Source organism: Anser anser (assembly GCF_964211835.1).
Source record: "Anser anser genome assembly, chromosome: 7".
In the NCBI taxonomy this organism is placed as follows: domain Eukaryota; kingdom Metazoa; phylum Chordata; class Aves; order Anseriformes; family Anatidae; genus Anser; species Anser anser.
Genome location: NC_139727.1, coordinates 33,555,688 through 33,579,451, shown reverse-complemented (window position 1 = coordinate 33,579,451; position 23,764 = coordinate 33,555,688). Strand labels below are relative to the sequence as shown.

General features: G+C 34.0%; 1 protein-coding gene across 22 annotated transcripts in view; it reads right to left on the bottom strand.

Moving 5' to 3' along the window:
• ATRNL1 (attractin like 1) overlaps positions 1-23,764 on the bottom strand; it is a 519,713-nt gene that overhangs the window by 257,762 nt on the left and 238,187 nt on the right. Inside the window, exon 25 of one of the 22 annotated variants that reach the window (XM_083844121.1) lies at positions 1,755-23,759. The exons of the other annotated variants lie outside the window; for them this stretch is intronic. Coding sequence (XP_083700247.1) covers positions 23,736-23,759 — 24 coding nt within the window. The 3' untranslated portion in view covers positions 1,755-23,735. Of the gene's footprint in view, positions 1-1,754; positions 23,760-23,764 lie in introns of those variants that run through there. 22 annotated transcript variants of the gene reach the window in all.

Genomic DNA, 23,764 nt, shown 5'->3' with positions numbered 1-23,764 from the left:
TTGAAATGGCCCACATATCAATAACTACAACTGGATGTGCCAGAAAATCTATTAATAAGGCTATGGACAGCATAAACTTTCATAAAGGTACTACATTTGAATACAAAAAAAGGGTTGAAGTTAAAATGCTTTGCAGTTCCCAACCATGAAACTTTAAGCCATCTGACTGCACAGCTAATCCCTGGTGCTTTCGAGTTCTTAAATTCAATCAAACTTAAAATTTTAATACAGCAAAGGGGAAAAAAATCCCTTCATGTTTACATTTGTACTGTACCTGACTTAGCTAGAATGCATCTTTCCTAAAAGCAGGAGTCTTAGTTTCTTCATTACTGGTATTTGAAATTGTCTTGTGTCAGTTCAAAGATTGGATAAAAAATAGGACAGAGAATGGACCAAATAAATTAATAAGAAAGGATGACTACAGAAAAAAGAAGAGAGAATCCCGCTTTCCATTGAGGGTCTTCAAATGTATATTCTACTTTCCATAAGGAATATTTATGATTAAATTAAAATCAAAGGGAAATCTGTATATGGTGTATCAGCATACTACAAATATAAGTATCTTCACACCAGACTTAGAATTTTTTTTTTCTGAAAAACAAAAGTCTCTTTTTGTTTTCCTGAAAAGCTTTTATATTGAATTGTCTATAAGGCAAATCATCTAGAACCATGTTTTATTGCTAAGAATTAACACTAGAAATAAGAACCTCTAAGCAATGCAATTTACTTGTGGTGCAATGATCACCGTCCACCACATTGATCGATTTCTTCTACTGCGTTGTATTTCCACTTCTCTCTCTCTCCATCATATCATGATATGATATATATATGATATATATATCATAGACATATATATCTCATATATATATATATACGATATATATCATAGAATCATAGAATGGCTTGGGTTGGAAGGGACCTTAAAGACCACCCAGTTTTCTGGTATTCTGATTTTTAAAATATCCATTGACCTCCAATTTCCAAAAAAAAATAATAATCTAATATACAATAATAAGCCTTAGGCAGTAAAGTTTTAAAACTTTAATTTTTAAGTGATACATGTATGTATTAAGATTAAAGTATTAGCACTGAATCTTTTCATATCTTTTCATTCAAAATTATATAAAATAAAAATGGTTGCTCTGATTTAAACTTTTGTTCTTTGCTCATTTATTTTGCAATAATTTATTAACTTTTTCTTTATAGTATTACAAAAACACAATGCCAATGATGAACATATCTCAATAGTGAACCATCTCTATCATAAAATTCCTGATGCCTTCTCCTTACAAAAGAAAGAATTTATCCTTATTTTTCCTTTGCTTCTTATCTACTAAAATTCTATCTATCAATTTTAGTCACTTGTCAAGGTCTCCAAATATTTATTGTGCTATAATTTAAGAGCCTGACAAGAATCAAAGACACCAGAACTCAAGTGCAATTTCAGGTCAACTCCTCCTTTATTGAACATTGATATGTTTTGATCTGTTTCCTTGACTAAGTCATTATACCAATATTCCATTTGACACATCTGTTAAAGATGTTGTTTTTGGAATGTAAAAAAATTCTGACTAATCTGAAAAGAAAGCTACAGCTCTCAAATCAAACCAAAATCTTAATCATTTTCTGTAATGCTTGCAACACAATTTATCGTAACTGTGATTATTTGAAACTCCAAACTCCACCCCCCCACCCCACCCCCACCCCCCCGGAAATTTCAAAAACAAATATTTAAGCAACAATTGATCTGTTTCTTGGGGAAAGCTAATTTCAAATGGATAACCAAATGATCTTAAATATTATTCAAAAGGTTTGTAATAAAGTGGCACAATGTACTGCTAAAATACACCAACAAAAAGAAGCCTAAACAAAAAAACCCTAATGTGTAATCTAATGAAATAAGTGATATTACCAATTTCTTAATATTTTACCACCCTATTAACATAAGCATTCATGAACATTTCATTATATGTCGTATTATAAATTGTATCTTGAATTTGTAAAACCTGATAATCTGTTGGGGATGGTAACCAATTACTGTTAATCTGTGTGTCTTTATATAAATCTCCAAATTCCATTTTATTCGGTACAGTAGAAGGAACAAACTCTATTCTTAGTAGGGATCAAGGATAAAATGTGAAAAACTGAACTGAAATGGTTCAAAGCAACTGAAAATAAGGACTAATACACTTACTCTACACTTTCAAGTGGAGAAAAAATAAGTTCTGAATCCCCTGATAAGAGAAAGAAAAACAAACAAAGATGTAGGGAGTGGTGGTGACTTGAAGATGATGAGAGTGAAATGCTATGGAAAGTATATCAGCTGGCAGCTGCAGAAGATGAGAGCCATCAGACCTGATTCTGTACAAAGGAAGGAGAAGCTATGATGCTAAAAGAGCTTATTAAAAATTTTCTAGCACTGAGTAAGCCAGGTGTTTAGGGTCAGTGATACGAGTGTTTATTCACCTACAGACCTCAATACTTGTAGTTCATCCATAGTCAAGACTGGTGTACCAAAGAATAGAAACTCTCTCAGAGACATTTACTTCTGGGGATTTACTTGCCATTAAAAAGCTTATTGTCTAGGGGAGTAGGTCTTCCAGAACATTGGAATTGCAATTCCAGATGTACTATCAGAGGCAAAGCCTGAGTCAAAAAATGAGGATGCAGTTGGTAAGCAGAACACTTAGAAACTTAGGCTAGAGTTAAAAACATGAGTTCCAGAACAGTCAGAAACTGACTCTTTGAAGCTGAGGTATGCATAATCTCCAGAGCATCCACAGCTTTAACAGATTGGCAGAATCTGAAACTGCGTCAGACTGGCCAAGATAAGACCTTTCATCCTCTGCTTGAGAGTAAAAGCCATACTGGGTGGGTCAAGAAACATCTCACACCTCAGTACAATGTTTTTGGGTTATATATATTTCAATTAAATGTCTAACGGAGAAGTCCACCGTTTTATACAGAATAAATATAACAGCTACAGAAGTGTTACAATATTTAACTTGTTGCAAGAGAAATTACACTTTTATTTTTTGAAGTCTGTTTAAATGCTGCACTTACATGTCATATAATAGAGCTTGGTTTGAAATATAAGTATCCATAAAAAGGTGATATGATAATACCTTGTGCTAATGGTGTCATTATCAAGCTATAAAATGATGCCATTATTTTGCCCAACTGTGTGGCTTCATGCCCAAGTCTGTTGTTCCAGCTGGAAAAAACAACTCACAGTAATATGACACATTATGAAATTTCCCTAAATACGTAAGAGATTTCATAAATGGAGTGCATTTATGTAAACCATGCTTATACGTAATAAAAGTCTCCTGGTGTATATCTGAGTGAGAAATCATATCTAACCACCCCTTCCTAAGCGTCCAAAAACTTGAAATATTTCATTGATATGATATAGACTGCATCCTCAAATCCTGATTATTAAAATAATTTCTAACACCTTCTGCAAGTAAGCCAACTGTCAGAAATTAGGGAATTAGGGTGATAAAATGTAAACAGGTGAAGCTAAAAAAAAAAACTTAAAACTCAAAAGCCTGTCTTTAATGCATATAAAACCAGCAGTTATAAATACAGCTAAATACGACATCCGCAACATTTCTCCTACAATTTGAATCTTGTCTGTTTCACGTAAACAAGCTACAACACATCTCTTACTCTGATCATTCCTGAGAGTCAATGAGTCCCAACTTTGTCTTGTAATTTCTAGAAAAGACCAGCTGAAATACCTTAACATATTCATTATTAACATCTGGTCAGTTATTAGCTTTGCACTTCAAGCAGGATCATTAGCAAAAGCACATTCCTCATCATGCCCACAAACTGAAACTGCAAAGGGAAGAATAATTCTTGGCATCATTCTCACATAAGAAGCAAATCTAAATTATGACATCAGTTGCAGATTGACTTAATAGTAAATTACCAAATCCAATTTACTGAAGACCTAGTAATTTAGTTTCAATCTAATTTAATTCAATTTTAGCTCTGATATATAAATGTTGATTAGCAGTCTATTGCATAAGAACATAAAGTACTTAAGTTTCTTAAGTTACTGCTGCTTAAGCTACGGTAGATCTGTTCATTTTTTGATCTTTCAAAGACTGAATTGAAAGGTATCAGAAACCATACAAACATGACTAAAATTAAACCTGAAATCCATGCCAATTAATTCAGCATCATATTTTTCTACCATGCTGAAAAAGATTTGCAAGGAAACTGAGCTACAAATTTCCTCCATTCCTTGATATAATAGGCTACACTAACATAGGTTTATACCTGTGAAAGTTAAAGCTACAACTACAGCTCTTTAAAAATGCATTCTACTAGTGTTTGAAATCTAGATTTTAATAATGTGGCCATAAAATACACTTTCAAACTTAACCAAAATACATAACTTAATATAATTTTACTTTTTCATCAGAAGAAAATTTTAAAGGAACAAAATAATTATTCAAATGATTAGGAAATAGGGGAAATTTTTGGAAAAAAAATAGATCAGTGGTCCAAAGTTGCAAGCCAATTCTTGTAACCTACCTTCTTGAAAGATTAGCTTGCAAAAGCTTTTTCAAAACATTTTTCTAAATTTATCTTATAGGACAATCAGCACTATTCAGAATCAGCTAACATGGAAAAATTTTCAGAAGCCCACCTTTGGCTAGAAAATGGCTAAAGAGTTAACTGAACATTTAGTAATGATCAATTGTAGTCATAAAAGAATGAAATGGAGAGGGAAAAACTATTCTTCTGTTGATGAATATCATAGCTCCATGAAATCAACAGCAAAAATTTTCCCTTGTTCCCCTGGCAGTAACATCCACTAGTACTCTATTCGTGCATGGCTATTACAATGATGTTTTCTACCTTTATAGTCTGAAGGCCTTATCATATAAGGCCCAAACAACTTACATTCCTTTCTGCTTCTTAGAATGCAAAGAAATAATGAAAAAAAAAAAAAAAGAATCTCACAACTCTTACCTTCAGCAGCAAATAAAATGGAAAACTAAGATTTTAGAGACCTTTGATCATGTTAGGAAATCAAAATGACCTTCTGGATCACAGTCCTTTGCCAAATCTCATCACAAATTTTGCATACACAGGGTTGCAATATATACTAAAAACACTTTCACTGTCTACTTCTTAGTTTACTCCCCACTGACTTCTGAATGAGAAAATTTTTATAAGATTATTTTACAATCATTAAGATGCACAACCCAGAGTTTTCATATTTAATCTGCTCGAATACACCAACACAACACGATGTGCGTCTTAGATGCCAGCCACAGCAACTGTAATCTCACTGAATATACATAATTTTAACATCATGGTGTATAACCATTTTGCTAATTTTTATTAATGACAGCTTTCTATTGGTTATTTACAAGATGCAACTTCTAGTTTATTCAGAATTTAAGTTTTTATTTGTGACTGATTTTTGTTGCTGACTGGTCAACTTTCTCAAGATGGTTTGAAGAAAATGGACAGGAAACACTTAGCTGAGACTATTCAGAGTTAGACAACAAAGATTTTTAGGAGAGAACTTCTCAGATGCTTGTCACTAAAACAACCCCTTTGGGAGCCTCATGATCAGACAGGCTCCCCAGGCTTGCTGCTTGCCAGAGGGGCTTCCTGGTAATCCATGGACAGTGAAAGAGCCTGTTGTTCCTGCCAGATCTGTGATACAAACCCTCTCTCTGGACAGTGCTTGAACTTTGAGATCTTCAGGGAGTTATTTACAGTGACCTTAAAGAGTTCTGTGATCTTTTGCTTTTGAGATCTTCTAATACTACCACATGAAAGCACAATGAAAAGACACTTCGAAGAGCAATACTGATATGTGCGAAATCGTTAGTTTTTTTCTCCCCATATTACATTTAGTGGTCTTCAGGGCAGGTGAATGACAGTAAAAACTAAGCTATGAAAAGCTAAACCTAGCCCATTTTCACATAACATAAAAGTTTGTTACAAATCAGAAAAAAATCCACTGATTACTCTGAATTATTATTTACATAGCTCTGCTCACAATAAAGCAACAAAGGAAACTAAAATTTTCCTCAAATTATGTTTTTTACTAAGTGTACCATAATTAACAGCCTAAACAGATTTTAATTCAATCTCAGGATTGGTAGGATTGTATCAATATACAGTTCTGGCTTTGAAATTACTCTGACATGTTTACGGAAATGTTGGTTCAGAAAAAAAAAAAGAATTACGACAAGAAACACATTTTATATATTTTACATACATATAAAGAAAAGCAAGTGGCATCAGGAAAATGTACCCACCAGGCCACATTCAGCCTTACATATCTGTATCTCCCTTTCAGTTTCTCTTCTCAATTTAGTTTCTTCTTATGTCAATCACCTATTTCCCTGCTGACATACATTACTTTGAGTACAACAGACCAGACAAGGGAAAGGTATTAAATAAAATTGAGTGAATACTGTTCAACAAGTTTATATGAATACTGATGCAGTACTTGTGAAAAATCAGTTTCAGGCTTGTAGTTAAAATCTATTTTGTGACTAAATACAATCTGTTTCTGTGAAAGAAGGATCAGTAAATTCCTAATGTGGAAAACCAATGCTACTTTGCAGCAAATTGTTATGGCTGTGAGCGTAAAAATGAGGAAAAATAGCTTTAAACCTGAAAGTAAGTTTTAATGTCACATGAACCTAATTTTTCTGGCAGTGATGTCTCAGACAAGGTCAGAATAAAAGCTTCTGCAAGTGTCTCAAAATGTCCTAGAAAGTTCATAATTCATACAGCTTAGTTTTTCCTAACTGAACAAATACTTCCTATCTTTTTTTCCTGAGAGAATAAAAGGACCAATAATTCCTTATACCATTTTTTCTATTAACTACACTGACTCCTTCATAAAAGATAATATATCTTGCTTAGCTGATCACAAAGCAAAACTAAGGAGTTCATACATAAAGCAATTTGTGAACAATCCACATGCAATAATCAGGCTATTCAACACAGCCCCAACCACGGGAAGAATTTGTTTTCATTGACACATGAATACTGAGTTAATAATAGGGTGTTGAAAAGAAGGTACCTTAGAGACATGAAAAAACTACCCTACACTAACAAAAGACCACTGACTAATTCTAGAGCTAAATTTTCCAACAACAACAACAAAAGAGCTTAATACATACAAAAATGTTTCTAAAGCTGTATTAAAAGGTTTGCATTGCATGCTTCATAAATAAAAGTGCTTCTATACAAACTTAAAGATGATGATTAAAATACCTATTCAAAAGTTAAGGGGAAGAAACTGAAAAACCAAAGGAATCCAATGACATTTCAACAGAAGCCCAAAGAGAAGAGACTGCCAAGCAGCTATTGATAGTGATGTACTGCTACAACCATGAACAGTGACACTGCTGATGTGACACAGCCTTCACCCAGGACAGCAGCTGGTGAAAACCATTTTCAATTGCTGGCATGGAAGAAATCTGAGAATGAGGTAATGAGTAATTTCCTTTTGTTCTCTGTTTATGCAGCTCAGCAGAATGAGGTTTTGATTCAGGACTGGCACTACACTACAATTATTCTTATTAATCCTACAATACTACTAAAGGTCCATGTTTATTCCCCGTAGCTTTTGTGAAAGGTGAATATTTTAAAGAAAATGGATAGAAAGCAGGTGAGACTATTGATACAGTGGGAACAGGAAAAGGCTTATCTGTCAGCATGAAAATGATAAAGACAGATGTGATGTTAGGGTTCAGACCACACGCACCGAAGAAAAGGAAAAAAAATGCTAGCGTGCACGCAAACACTACTTGATTTCTTCAGAAGAGTTTAACATGTAAGATTAGAAAAAGTGGATATGTAATAGATACATACAAGCAGTATAATGAAGCTAAAACCTGACCGATTATAAATATTGTGTTTGTAGAGACAACAGATGATTCAAAGGAAAACAAAATCTAAAAAGCGTATTTTTAAACTAAACATCTACCAACTTTTATTCTCCCACAAGATTAGAGACCTTCACTTTGGAGGACTAAATAATGATGAACAACAACAACAAAAAAAAACAACTCTTTTGTTCTTTCTGTTTCTGAATAATGGAATGTTTCACTGAGGGAAATAACGTGCACAGAAATCTGGGACCATATTATAACAGAAATCTGAATTTAACAAAGAATTAGAAGGGGTTAAACTTTTTTTTTTTTTTTGGCTACTATGAGGTACCAATAGATCAGTCTTTCCACTTTGCAGGATGGAACTCATTGGAAAAAGTGCCTTTACAGGTGAAATATATAAAACAAAAATAAAGGAACAGCTCTAACTAGACTTAAAATTCTAAATTACACTTAATTAAGCTGTTGCTACCCACCCATAATCATATCATAACATTATAATGTTCTTAACATTATATGTTCATAACATTATATGTTCTTGATCTCAAAGAGTTTTGAAAGTGTCCAGTGAAGGTACTTCATAGTGTATTTTATAGGAGTTTCAAATTATCTGTCTTAGGAGAAAGAAGGATGAAACACAGCAACCATTTGCACTGTCAGGCAGCAAAACTGCCACATACATGAAAAACAAAGGAGACAAGGAAGCTTTGTTTGAAAGGCACATTTTGAAAGGCTCTTTATAGCTCATGATGCATTTTCTTTGAAGCTGCAGTTTTATTAACCTCAAACACAATTCCATCTTTATACAGTTTAATAGTTTAAATGAGATTTATTTCTAATATATGTCAATAGTTTTTTGAAATCACAACACTCCTCATCGTACTTGGTGATTGAACTCCTTCAGGCTGAACTCTTAAAACCAGGGAGATAATTAAAAATGTATCATACACTGTTTGACTGAGTAATATTTGATAGATTGATTTAGTCTTCTCCTTTACTCACTTGAAAAATGAAATCAGGGTCGGTCTTTTTAAATAAGAGATGATCACCTTCATGAGAAAGACATAAGAAACACCTCTAGTGCATCTTCTGGAACAGAATAATTCGGCATACACACAAGCATGATGAAGATCTAAGGAATGCTTTGGCTCACGGGAAATAACTCATTAACTAGCAGCTCCTCAATCACAGCTAGAGCTCTTCTCTATTATTATTTACTATAATCTTACTATAATCCTCTGAATCTTTTATACTGTTTAGCTCAAAGTGTGCCCTTAACTAATAAAACACACAGAACTGAAGTAAAACCATATAGAACATTTATCTGATTTTCCCACAGTGACCAAGAGCTAAGCTTCAGTATTACATGAACAAAAATGAGAAAAAAGAACTCCGAGGAACCAATGTAGCTTATAAAAATAAATGGCAAATTCACCTTTTACATGAGTAATGAAAACTACATTAACTTAATAGAGTCATGTCCTAATATCCTAGTAGCAATTCTGTAACTTTTCGAGTATGATTTATTTTATTTCATGGGTAGAAGGGTAAATAAAAGTTACGCTTATCTGATTACTAAGCACTTGCTGAGCATCTTCTCAGACTTCTGGAACCTTTACTGAAAAGAAACAGTTTAACTAAGTTTCCATATATCCTGATGGACACAGTTATCTGTGGTCAGGAGTTAATCAAAAATTATCTCTTGCCGCAGTGGGATATTTGGCAGCTAACTCTCCAGAATGTTTGGTGCCTTATAAAAGCACAAGGGCAGTACAACTGTTAAAAAATAAAATGGACACTGTTCCAGGAAATCTTCTAAAGGTCATGTGAATGTTCTACACAGTTTTGGATGGAAGGTATAAAAAGACATTTTTAGTGCAATTCCTAAATTAATTACAATCATGATTGATGTCAATTATGAACCAAATGACACATTTAAATTGTCTGACAGTCATGCTCAGAAACTTCCCAGCTATGGCATAATGATGTGCTTTTCTTTATGTACTAGTGAGAACTGCAGACTTTCTTGAGAGGCAGTGGGGCTAGACTGGATAATCTTTAAAGATCCTTTCCAACCCAAACCACTCGATGATTCTATGATGTACTTGATTAAAGAATCACTTTAGAAACTTCAGTTAACCTGCTTAGTAAAAAAAAGGTGTTCACCTGTGTCTGTAGGTCAACTACCCCTTACAAAACAATATTAATAATTCACCTTATGAGGTCAAGAAAAAAAATCTCTTTAACAATTTTTTCAGGTTAAAAAAAACGTTGTTGAAAGCTCATAACACTCAGTTACAGTCTACCAGTAGTAGCACCTTGGATACGAAAATTTATTTTACCTACATGATGAAGCCAGAAACAGAAATAAGAGAAAACACTGATTAATTCTTAAAATATTTCACAGAACTAAGACTGTAATTATATCATTAATCAAAAAAAAAAAGTCTTTAACCATTTCTGAATGCTATTTTTTGCATACTTTTTTTTTTTCTATTCCTAAACCAAAACATATTCAAAAAATAAAAATAAAATTCAGAACAGAAGGCTATAAGCAATATAGCAGTTTATCCATCCCCTGAGCAGCAGGGCAAAATAGTCAACTCAATTAAAGAGTATGCACTAGACCAATTGTATTATCACTCCTTGTGAGCGAAGGGCTCTAAGTGTCAATGAACTGGCAGTGAAAGAAGGTAATGGTCAATTGGTAACGGACCGATTTCATTACACATTCATAAAAACTTGCAAAGCTGAAAAATGGATGAAATCAATCCTTCTTTTTTAAAGCCCAGCAACTGTTTTCTAGTAATAACTGCTTAGATATGTCAAAGTTCTTTTTTTTTTTTTTTTTTAAATTGTGAATTAGTGGTCCTTAACTTCAGAGACAATTATAAACACTTTTCCTCCACATCACTGCTTTCACTCCACAGTTCCTAAGAACAACTAGTAGGGTACCTCCTGATGGTTTCATTCTTTTATTTAGGTGACACCAATGGAGTCATTTCACTTTTGTTGTTATAATATTCACATCAAAAAGGAAAAATAAAAACAAAACAAACAAAAAAACAAAAAAACTACCTTGGAATACTAAAAACAAGAAAAAAAAGAAACGAAAATGTTATCTCAGAAAACATCCTGAAAGCACAGCAAGTACAGCAGATGGTACATATCTGCTTCCTTAAAGAATCAAACCTATCTGGATAGATGGTTGTGTGAGTTCTTTTTTAAAACTAATTACACAGATTTCAAAAAAACAATTGTGCCACCATGTCTTCTAGCATGTCTAGCAAACATCTCTTAGTGATATTTAGTCCTATTTCTTCTTCTAGCCTTCTTTCTCCATCTCCTTCACTCCTCTTCAGTCAGACATCTCTAGCTGCCTAACTGCACTATCACCCCTTAAATCTTTCCTTCACAAGATTAACAAATGAAATCATTTCAGTTTTTCAAGTCATTTTTCTCAGAGCTCTTTGCAATTTTTACTATCTTCTAAACTCTACGGTTGAAATCAGAAAGAGCTGAGTACAGCAAAAGTACTGTTTATACGTATCCCTTAAAACATTAGGTTTATGTCTTTGTATGCATCTTCATTTTGTTCCATTTGTATCATGAGTAGTTTTTTGAACAATATTAGCTCAAGAAGTGTCAGTTTAGCAATAGAATTTTAGAAGTACAACATTATGTAACGATCATTTAAATAACAACTTGCTTTATGTATATTGTAAGTTTTAAAAGCCTTTAAAATTACTAATATTATATATCATTAATAAAAAAATAATTTATTTCTCTACAACTCCAGAAGGCTATTGCATTGATATACCATTTACCAACAAGTTTCTTCTGATGGAAAACACAGTTAAACTTAGCACACCTGCTATCATATTGTCAGTAAAGTTAATTATCATTACTGTATCTTGTATATTTGTCAATCTAAATCGAAAATACCAAAATAAAAATCCTTCCTCCATAATTTGCTTGATTTCACCGTACTTACTGAGGCTAAGCAAAGTTAACAATTAAATGTCATGAAAATCAGTATTCAAAATTACAAGAAAGAGCTCAAGCAGTAGGGTATTCCCCAAAAATGAAAATTCAGACATAAAGCAATTCATCAATATTGAGTACAGCCCCAGTAATGTAGTATTCATGCTAATGGAGAGAGTGTGTAAGCGGATGTGAACAAAAACCAATGGTTTAATATCATAGAATCATGTAGAATCACTGTGAATGACAAACTATTTGAAATCATCTCATAGATCAAACTGTATTTAATAATCGGATTAAGCATCTGTAAATTCAGGAGTAAATTCACATAGGTACTAGTATCATAGAAACTCTACATATTGCAGTTACACACACTGATTTTCAATGATTGTCTAAACAGATTAAATTCTATCATACTAGAATATCAGTCAAAAGTGTCACTTTAAATAAGATCAGTTCCATGTCAAATTATTTATCTTTTTAAAAATTGAAAGTCCCTTTTTACATTTGGCTACTACAACAGCCATAATCACCAAAGAAACTTTCTCAAGTTCTTCCACCACCTAGCACAAAAATAATAATAATAAAAAAAAACCAACCACTAACAAAGAACTTGGCATCTTAATGGAGTAACAGAAATTGTAAAGATTGCACTGGTACTGTGCAGTGCAATTTAATCTTCTAACTGCAAAACAATGTCTTGACAGACTAATAACTATACCACACTGTCACTCTATTTAAAGATTGATTCAAACTCAAGGTGAAGAACCATTAGGTTGGCTGGGGGGGAACAGAAAATGAATCTTATAAAAGGCAAAAAAATAAAGCTTGCTTAGCCAGGCAAATCAAAGGCTAGTAGGGAATATGACTGTTGTGTATAAATACTCTAAAGGTCATAAAAACCAGGAAGAATGAAGAACTACTGAAGCCATAGAAAATGGGTGCACAATAACAAATATGTATAAACTGAATGGGTACATTTGTGTTGGAAATAAAGGAGCTTTATGAAAATACACTAAGTTCAAATAGTAAAAAGAAAAAAAAATGTTTGAAAACAAATGGATGAATTTATGAAAACTTGTTTGCCTGTATCAGGCAACATGACCGTGATGATGGAAAAGATTCCTGCCAGCCCTAAGCCCATGTTACTAAGATGTCAGAAGACCACTAATAGTACCTTGATGTACCATGTATATTTGCAAGACTTGGAGCCCAGCACTTAAAACTTGTAGCCCTTCACTTTTTATAAATCACGATACACATCAGAAGTTAGCAAACAAATAAAGATATTAAAAAAAAAAAAAAGACTAATAATGGAATCAAACTTTGGATAGAATAATGATTCGTATGCATGAAAACCAAACGCTGAAAAGTAACTGCTTACAGCCTGTATACACTTACTTTAAATACATAATTTGCAAAATCAGGTCACAATAATTAACACAGAAGATGAACATAGAATCATAGAATATCCCGAATTGGAAGGGACCCATAAGGATCATCAAGTCCAACTCCTGGCACTGCACAGGTCTACCCAAAAGTTTAGACCATGTGACTAAGTGCACAGTCCAATCGCTTCTTAAATTCAGACAGGCTTGATGCAGTGACTACTTCACTGGAGAGCCTGTTCCCCCTCACCTAGCTCACCCATTTTATTCCTCATACTGTGTGCATTTGTGTAGAAGCACTTCAAATGCGCCTCCCTACACGCAGCACCTTGTGTAGCCGACCGAAGGGCCTCACTAGCACACAGCCCCTCTGATTCTAGCACATCTTCTCTTAGCTCATCACCAGCGTGCCTGGTTTTATCCCCTTCCCCCATACCATATAAACATGTCCAGTTAATAAGAAGAGCCAAAATAGGACCAAATAAGAAAAAGAACTGTAAAAATAATCAAAAAAAAAAAGATTATTTATATTCATGAGTTCAAGTAGCCCTTATTTATACAAACTCTAAATAAAATTTAAAGGAAGAGGATGAAAAGAGATGAGTATCTGTCTTTACAATGAAACAAAGACAAGACCAAAGCACATCAGATTAGTGTAATTTTTCCAGCTCTTCAGGATGTCTCTTCTAGTTAAATAGAAAAGTGAATTGATTACTTTGCAAATAATACAGCTGCAATTGATTTTTTACCACTGCCAGCCTTACCACAGATGAACACAGCTTTGAAAAGGATTTTCAAAACAAATCAAGTTCCATGCTTAATGCCCACAGAATACAAATTAAGTATTATTAGTTTAGTAAAAATCAGTGTAATCACTCTACAAGAAAAAGTATTATCAGCTTACAGTAGTTAATACAGGTATGATGCGAATTAAATAACTTTTCCCCCTTTCTAATGCCTAAAGAGAAAGCTAAGGAAAAATTTGTTCTTACTGATACAAATGTGACTTAAGCACGAGTGCTGTTACTCAGGGCAGAAAACACATCTTTTGTTATATTCCCACTGAAGAGGTGACATAAGCACTTTAAAGAATCCCACTGAATGCCTTCTCTTTGGCATGGATGCAGTGATACAGTTACATCACACTCATGCTAAGGAGTACTGCAAGAACACGCTCCCAATAAGAAAGTGGACTGAAAACTTCCTTTTAAACCATTTTAATACACTCTGCTAACACTTCCTCCCTGGACAACTCCTCACCAACTCTGCCAAGTGCAACAGTAACAACAGAGACTCTATATTGTAATGTAAAATTTTTCCATCCTTTTATTTCAGTTTTCATTTTATTTCAGTTTAAATGCTGCTTTACACTATTTCCAGTTTTTTATCCTTGCTGCCACAGAAGAAATGTACTTCATCTTTGCTCTTTTCAATCTGTACTGTGTACATACCAGCACTGTTAAATTTTCAATACAGGAACATATACTTAAATAATCATAATTAAGGAGAAGAAAAAAAAAAGTTTAATAGGGACAATGATTATGCTACACATGCAAGATACCAGTTGAAAAGATTAAACTGAAAAGGCACTTCATATATTATGCTCCGTACACTGGATGTGGCTTGCAACTAGAAGTAATATCAAGTCCCCTCCATGGTAAAAGGTACATATTTCTGTGGCCTTCTTTGGAGAGAAACATCTGATCACATCACTTTCTAGCATTACATACTAATTCAACCCTGCAGGCATAATAAGCAACTTAGAGTCTTGAAAGCAGACACTTATTGGCACAACAACTCCAAAAGGGAAAGATTAAGATCTGATGGGATAAAATTTAACACTACATTTCTCTCAAAAACTACTGTTCACACATTTTGTTTTGACGGTGATAAGAATTAGTGTCTGCAAAAGCTACATCTCCTTCTGTCTTAGGAGAGGACTACCCAGATGCCACCTAAACATTTTTTTTCCCCCCACTTCAGGAACACAGCTGCAAATATGGAACTCAAATGACCAAACAGGTGGATAAATACCTGCTATAGCCTAAATATAGCCTATTTTGCCCTTATATTCTACAAAATTTATTTAAAATAATAATCTCAATATTTTTAGCCATTTTCATTACTTTTAAATTCTTGGGGTTTAGAGGGGCTTTGAAGGAGAATGCACTGAATTCCTGAGATTGATCTTAATGTATTTTGTAAATTCATTGAACTCACGGTTTACCACATACTAATAAGTCATTAACTTTGAATGTCTTAAGCAGAGAGCAAAGAAGGGATCTTATTGCTGTCTGATGAGCGGGTTGTAGAGACAGGCTCTTCTCAGAGGTGCACAGAAAGAAGATTAGATGCAATGGACAAACTGCAACATAAGAAATGCTAAATTTTAAGAAAAAACATGTCAGTAGCCAAGGATATGAGCACTCTGATCTCATTTTGAAACTGGTCCTGCTTTGAGCAGGTAGTTGGACCAGAAGCCTTCAGAGGTTCTTCCAACATAAAGTGTTTTGTTTCTCAGGCTCAGAAATTTTGTACCCACAGCAAGTAAATTCTGTGCTATATCTCTATTAATCTGATGAAGAAGCCTAATGTGAAACACTTCAGTTAGAGGTAATTAATACAAAAATGTTATCAGTGAAATCAGACATTTCTGTAAAAGTATGTACACAGCAGAGAATTTTTCAGACACTACCACTGGGAATAAAAAAAAGATAAAAATTACCTTAAATGAAAACAATTCAATGCTTGCAAAAAGATGGTATTAGAAGACAAAGGAGTAATCATGATTCTATATACATACAAACAGCTTTTATTTCACTCATTTGAGAATATCTGACAGCTTGAATGGTTTTTCACTACCTGGACTTCTAGTTAATATGGCAATTTTAACAAGACTGCAATCTGTAACAATGCCAGTCTTGTGTATTTTTCTTGTCACAGTAACGAATAATAAGAAAAGGAAAAGCTAAGAAAGTAAAATGAGAACATCATGAAATGAAAAAAAAAAAAGGAAGGAAAGTCAGTCAGAAGAAATGTCAGAAGATTCACTTTCCCCCAGTTTTGTGTAAAGTATGGTCACCAACGGGTAACAGAATGAAACGCTTGAGGAACTATAAGGTGCAAGTAGGATAAGTAATAACGGTGTAGGAATAACGTAGTAAAATTTGTAGAACATACTGGTCTAAAAATTATTATTTTTTTTTTTTAACTTAAAGAACATACGTGTTTAAAGCAAGTGTTCTGTAATGAGCAGTTCACCCATTTCCACAGGTTACCACAACTTTCCAAAACCTACACAGACCACTTCCTCACTCATTCCAAACAACATACATAGCAATACAAAAACAACTCCTGGATATTTTTCCTGTTTATACATCCAAAGTTTGTAGTAATCCTTCTGACAAAATCACCACTTTAAGAAATGAATAATACAACTTCAACATGACATGTATTCAACTAACTAATGTGAAATGTAATTGCAAATAGAGATTCACATATGTACCAATGTGTTTCTAATGCAAGGCACTGTGAAATTCTTACATCTTCTTTTCCTAGTGTTGCTTAAAGCTTTTGTCAGTAACTGGAATGAAAAGAACTTCATTATTAATAAATTTCTATATGGCGTGTTGAAGGAAGAGCAAAGACAATTGGAAAAGAGGATGAGTGGAAGGTAAAAGCAATAAAATCTGCCTTTGACCCTATAAATGTGGAATAAAAAATGAAGATCTCAATGACACTATTCTGGACTTGGTGACACTGAAAAACATATGGGGTTATGGTAGACAATTAAATTCCTAAAGCTGTGACAAAAGGACTATGGCAATCCTGCCTGTATAAAAGAAAATGTCAGAAAAAGGCTGGGCTGGAATCACAAGAAGACAGAGCAGGAATGAAGTGCTAAGGTTGCTTTGCTTCCTCTAGAAGCATGGTGTGCCCCATGAGGGAGCTGTTAAAAAGCATCTTTTTTGAGCCCCCTCAAGTAGATCATTACTTCTGTATCTGAAACAGGCAATCATTCTTGAAAAAGCATATCCAGATCTGGCATCCGTAATTCCCAAGGGATACTGGAGGGTTCAGAGAAAAACCGGAAGAATGACAGTAAGACTGGAGAAAGACTGAAGAAAAAGTGATGGAGCACGCTGTAAGTATTTACAACAGCACAAGCTCTTCTCTCTAGAATAAAACAATATGTCAAGACTAGCACATGGAAAGCTACACTTTCAGTGAAGAATATATTTTTAAACAGTGCAATAATTAAGTCAGAACTATTTAGTAGGAGTCTAGCGCACATCCGATTTCTAGAAATACTGAAGCCAAGACTGATTCATTTTTTGAAATATATGGTCTAATTCAAACAGCAATTAATTTGTGAAAGCCTATGCTTTGGTTTATGTCTCATTTCAGATTATAGGATCATAGCAGCCCCTTCTGGATTTATCATCTATGAGATACAACACCAAGGTAGCAATGAAATCAAATGCTTACATGGAAAAGTAATGACAAGTAACTAATGTACTTATAGCCAGATTTTAAAAAAACAGATGACCTGAAAGCTCTCCACCCTCTTGTTTAAAACAATTACCTGGCTAGCTGTGCCTAACAGTTGTTCATACTACCTCCTGACAGCACAGAATATGTTTGACTAATACAAATCAAGCATTTTTGTTTGTTTATTTCTTCAAAATATAGCTTCTTGACAACAAATAATTCAAGAGATATTATAAAAATGACACCATTAAAACAACTTAAAATCCTTAAAACATTTTAAAATGAAAACTAATCAACATTTCATACTGAAAGCAAACAGAATCCCAGACCTAACATTGTCTTGCTGAGTCTAAAGGAATAAGCATTCATACTATAACCTGAGAAAGAGCACAGCCCCTCCCCAATATCACAGACTGTCCAGAAGATAGATTCTGCTGAACTTTGTGGTAATCTTTGCTTGTTCTTTAGGAATGAGCATTAGTTGATCCACAAGGAAATGTAGAATGGTTCTCATCTGAAAATCCTGGAGTCTCACTAACTAATATTTTACTTTTGTTATTTCGTAATAGGAATTCATATATTGACCATATTGGTACAAAATAAATAAACAGATTTTAAAATGGCAGAGGTCAACATGAAGTACTTCAGCAACAACAACAACAAAATACCTAAGAGGTCCCACATATCAATATGAGAAAATTCCCAGATTTTCTTTTAGTAGCATATGCAAAGATTAACTCCTTGCATGTGTGGCTACAATAACTCCTACACATTAGAATTCCATCAAAAATGCTGATTTACCAAAAGAAATGTTCTTAAGCATAAATATCTGATTAACCTAAGGCAGAATCTTCCTCTTGCAAAGGATGCTGATGGTGCTTTAACTCACTCCTGAGAACGTTCCTCCAGAAAAAATGCCCTAACTTTTGAAGCTTCACACTGCTTGTGGAAAGCTGGGGATTAGTCAGCTCTGCAAACACATCTGTAAGCATGCCTACAATTTCTAGTTAGTTGGCCATAGCCAGCAGAGGAATTAAGCTCTTAAATCCTAAACAAAAGCCCAGAGCTCTTTCCAGTCATTGCTGTCAAGTTTAGCTACAGCTGGAAAGTACTGTTTCTCAAATCACTGGCTCAGAGACAGTTAGCCGTGAGAAACTTTGTTGGTTCAGCACTCAAGAGGTCAGATTTGGAGCCTTCAAGTCATGGGACAAGTGACCATGTGCTGCTTCTGAGGAACAGTCCTATGATGTAGATTTACATTGAATTTTTACGTTGACTTGGCTTGTGTTTTAGGACAGGGGATTCAGTAGGTTGAGGTATCTTGCAGCTGAGTTCAGAGTGGTCTGACCAGCAAAAATTCCTGCAACCTCAGGAAACCCAGAAGCTACTGTAACTAGAAAACCCAACATACCTGACAGTGTCAGGGACACAACCATATTGGTGAGACTCACAAGATTGTCGTCACTACTCAGCAGATGTGGGGTTCCAAAGAAGCCCACTTCACAAACTTCTTACACTGGAATTTCTAAGTTGATTATGGCCACTGAAATGTTATTAAGAAATATTGACAAAATGCAATTTGGTCCTGTTTGGCACAAATCCAAATTTAAACAGAAATATAAGATACAGAAATCCTGCATGTTGTTCACATTTATCTACGAAACCCTGGTTAGAGAGAGAAACTAAGGTTTCTAGAAATGACAGTCATGATAAGTAGGATGAAAATATCTATTCCCTACCATCTTCCTATTTCCATTCTGACTCCCTGTGAGCCAAACATTTACTTTAAAATTACTCTGACTGCATGGGAGCCATTGTGTATGACCTTTATAGGCTTCTGCAGTTCAAAAAAGCATGGATATTTTCTTCATGTGGAATCTTAATCTTTAAGGGTTTTTCTTTTCTGTATTACATATATTTAAAAAAAAAAGTTTCTATACCCTGTGATATGTTTGATCCCTCCCAAAATCTCAAGAAGAACAAATGATTTCTTTTCCTGTAGCTAATCAAAAGTTTTGAACAAATAAAAGCTATCCTTCTTTAAGCAGTATTTTCTATTTCATTTTAAATGTTCTAACTATAATTTACTTAATTAAGCATGATAAGGGAAATGGAAATTACAAAAAAAAAATCTCAATATCTACTTGTTAAAAGTCATAGGGAGACAATTTTTATTAGCAAATAGAATATCTATACATCTCTATTGTGTTAAACAGCTACCAGTAGAGGGTTCCTTGGTTTGTCTGGAAAAGAAAACCCTATACAATTGGCACATCAGTTAGAGGAGCTCTTATCTCAGAAATTTAAATTATACACCAATTAAAACTATGCATCATTGAGGACTAATTATCTCTTAAGTAGGTGTTTTGCTTCCCCTAAATCATCAGCTAAACTATTAACAGTGCTTCTGCTTTCTGAGAAGTAACAGTTATATCAACTATGTTAAATATTTACAGTTATTCTGGTGAGTCATACTGAACCTGTTCTAAGGTGATTGGAAAAAGAAATGTATCAGGGAAAGTAAGGAAGTTAACATTTACGTTTATTGGAGTGGTCTAGAAGTTGGCACAATATGGTTAGCAAACTCGTTCTGTTGTATTTTAAGAAAATAGAATTAGCAGCTCTATCATTATTTATTAAAGAAATAAAGGTATAATCATCAGGAAACAACTCCTCATTTTAGTAATACGTCAAAACATTCTCAGGATTAGTGGAAAGCATTTTGGAAAAAGCCATATTGGAATTTGGGTACGTTACATTTTTGGAGAATGTTACACAGTCTTGTGATTTATTCTCCATGCACTTGGCCTTGCAACTACAGGGAAATAAATTATAGATATTATAGAGGCACAATTTTCAAAGGCAAGAACCAGTAGGTTTGTGGTACTGTTTCTGATTACCTCAGGAAAGGAAAAAAAAAAAAAAAGGTAATCATAATTACCATAACATTGCCCATTTGGTTAGTAATTTTTGTCTACTTTATTTAATGCAATAATTACACTTTTAAAATATACCTGTAATAATGCAACTATGACACAGAAATTTTAGTAATGGTCTCTAATGTGTTTAAAAACAAAATGAAGTTTAGTTTTAGAATCTAGTAGTGAAAGGAAATCGCAAGAGACATACCTCTCTCTCCACACCACTGGCCCACTTGACTACAATTTTAATATCATTTTTAATTTCTTCTCTTAATGGAGTCAGTTTTTTTTAACCATAAGTCTAGAGTAAATACTCTATTTAATTTGAATTAAGAAAGAATGAAAATATCTTTTCGTATATTTTAATCAGATATAAGAAGCAATCCTACATGAGATAAAAATCTGAATTTCCAGACATTTTTTCTATAAAAAAAGTAAATGTTTCTAGTCTGTCATGCCCAGAAAGGTATTTAGATGACAGAATACTGAAGTGCAAATGTACCATGAGCAGCCATACGATCTGCCACCGAAAACTGTTTCTTTATATTCACATCCTTTTACCCTGGTTCTGCATCTTTTACGACACAACTAAAACAATAATAGCTCCTCATAGTGGAATCCATAATTATTTGTTCTCTTCTCCATTTTATTGGTCTGATAAGCACATATTCCAGGGAAATATTTTGGTGGGAGACAACAATAGAAAAACTTTTTTAAAAAATCTTTTAAATGGCTTTAAATAGGGGCCCTAAATGAGAGTTTCCACTGGCATTGACAGCATCCTATAAATACTCTTTCTGCCTTATTGTCAATCCCAAATTTTGTTTGCCTATAAAGCATTAGTATCAGTTGCACTCAAACATGTCAGAAGCTTACATAAACCTACAAGGATCTAACACAAAAGCAGATTAGCTTTTTTTTCTGCTTTTTCCACTGTGAGACTGTCTAGGACTTTATAGACCGACAATATATAAAACCTGACAGAATATTACAAAAATTTACAATAACGTTATCTTCCTTCAAAATCTTCCAAAGCACTACATACTACTAAACCTGTTGTCACCCAAATAACTTCTTTCCTACATTCAGATAAAGAACTTTTATCTAGTCTTGTGGTTCTACACTCTTACTTCTGGCTCTGCAATTTCACATCGCTTCCTTCAGATTGTAGGATGAATATCATGTGGTCCCTAATCTGAGCACATTAAGCTTCTTGCCTTTTTACATCCAACTCTGTTGAGAATGTTCATAAAGATGTTTGTTGGTATTATTAATCCTGATGCTACACAGTGATCAATATCATCATCCTTATAGAAAAATGAAGCTACGTATACATATTTTAGACTATACCTCAGTCATCTAAACTCTTATCCACCCTTTTCTGCATAAAAGATGACTTCTTGTCCTGTTCTCCAAAGGAATTTCATGCTCCTTGCAGAGCCATATCTAAATGGTCGTCTGGAGGATTTCCTAGGTGTTTGTTCTCGGTATACTACTTTAAAACCGCATTTTAAGAAGAATCTTATATTTACTGTAAGAAAACATCAAAGTCATTTTGAAAGCTAATGCATCCACTTCATCATGAATACCTGTTTAGTGTTTCAAGAATTATAGTGTCTTCACACACAGCTATAAGCAGCTACTCAGCAACCTCCATGAAAATCATTAATGAACTTAGAAATGGAATTGTTAACCATAAATCACAGAAATTAGATTTAGGTATGCAGACACTGATGGGAGGACGTAACATACATACACAGCCAAATGTAGATACATACACATTTTCCAAACAAAGATTACAGAATCACAAGTTCTGAAAAATTTGGTAACAACTTAAAATACAAAAAGCTCTCATCTTAATTTGTTGACTTTGTAATGAGGGTTGTGCCACTGTTGTAAATTCTGATGGCAGTTCTTGACAGGTTTTTACTTTCTGGAGCTTTTACAACAGTATACGTCACTCACGAATGCTAAAATATTCAAAGTGAACTCCAAAACAAAGAAAGATGAAATAAAACCTACACAGTAAATTTTATTACAAGGGTAGACAGGCTTCTTGATTTACATTAAACCTCTTCTTCAGTTGCTACAAACAGGCTATTAACGGGGGAAAGAAAATCAATTCTGAAACAGAAGCCAGTAAACTGAAAAAATGGTGGTTTCCTCTTAAAATAAAAAAAATCCCTCGTAAATTTATATATGAAGTAATTTTGATGATTTGTTGTGCAACATACAAATAAATGTAAATCTTCACCATAATTCATTATTATATTCTTGCATAATACAAGGTACCAAAGATAGTTTTCCTCAGAAACAACAGTGCAGAAAAATAGAACCTAACGATATGCTACTAAACCTTGCAGCAGGCTTGTTTAATTAAGATACTTCTTTCCAACACATTTGGGCATTCTAAACATACATCATGTCTAACTTCATTGTAAAAATAATTATTCTATGCTATGGAAACATGTAAGGGATAAAGTACTCCATGATCAAAAAGGAAGAACAAGCTATTTTTTCCTCTATATGCAAACCTAAACCTGATTTTGCCAGGCAGTTCTTTGCTGTTGATGTTGAACCTTCTAATTTAAGCTCACCCCCTCTCAGCCCTTCCCAAATGAAAACTATGGCACTTATGAATCTTTCATTTACACATTAAAGGGGAAAGGAAATAATGACTAAAAAGACTTATTATCTTCTGCTTTTTATAGAGTTGTGTTTTTTATTTTTTCTTGACTCTTAGTAACTGTGTGAGTTATTCTTAGCCACAGTTGAGCTACTCAAGTTAATAACTGACAGCTGACACACACTGATGGCACAGGTAGGAAGGATATTAAGCAGCTGTAATAGCGATGGCATCCCCTGCACCAAGACAACAGAAACTGCTTTAGAACTGGCAGAAAACGTTGCTGCTCAGGCACAAGGTGAGATCGGTTATAAAGAAGTATAGGTGCATGAAAGCAGCTGATCCAGAAGCAGGAATGCTGTCTTTTGGGACCAAGTACGTCAAGCAGACAGCCAGGACAGCATTTTAAGGGTATTTGCATGTTTTGCACACACACTTGCTACTTTTCCAAATATGGGAGCTCCTGAT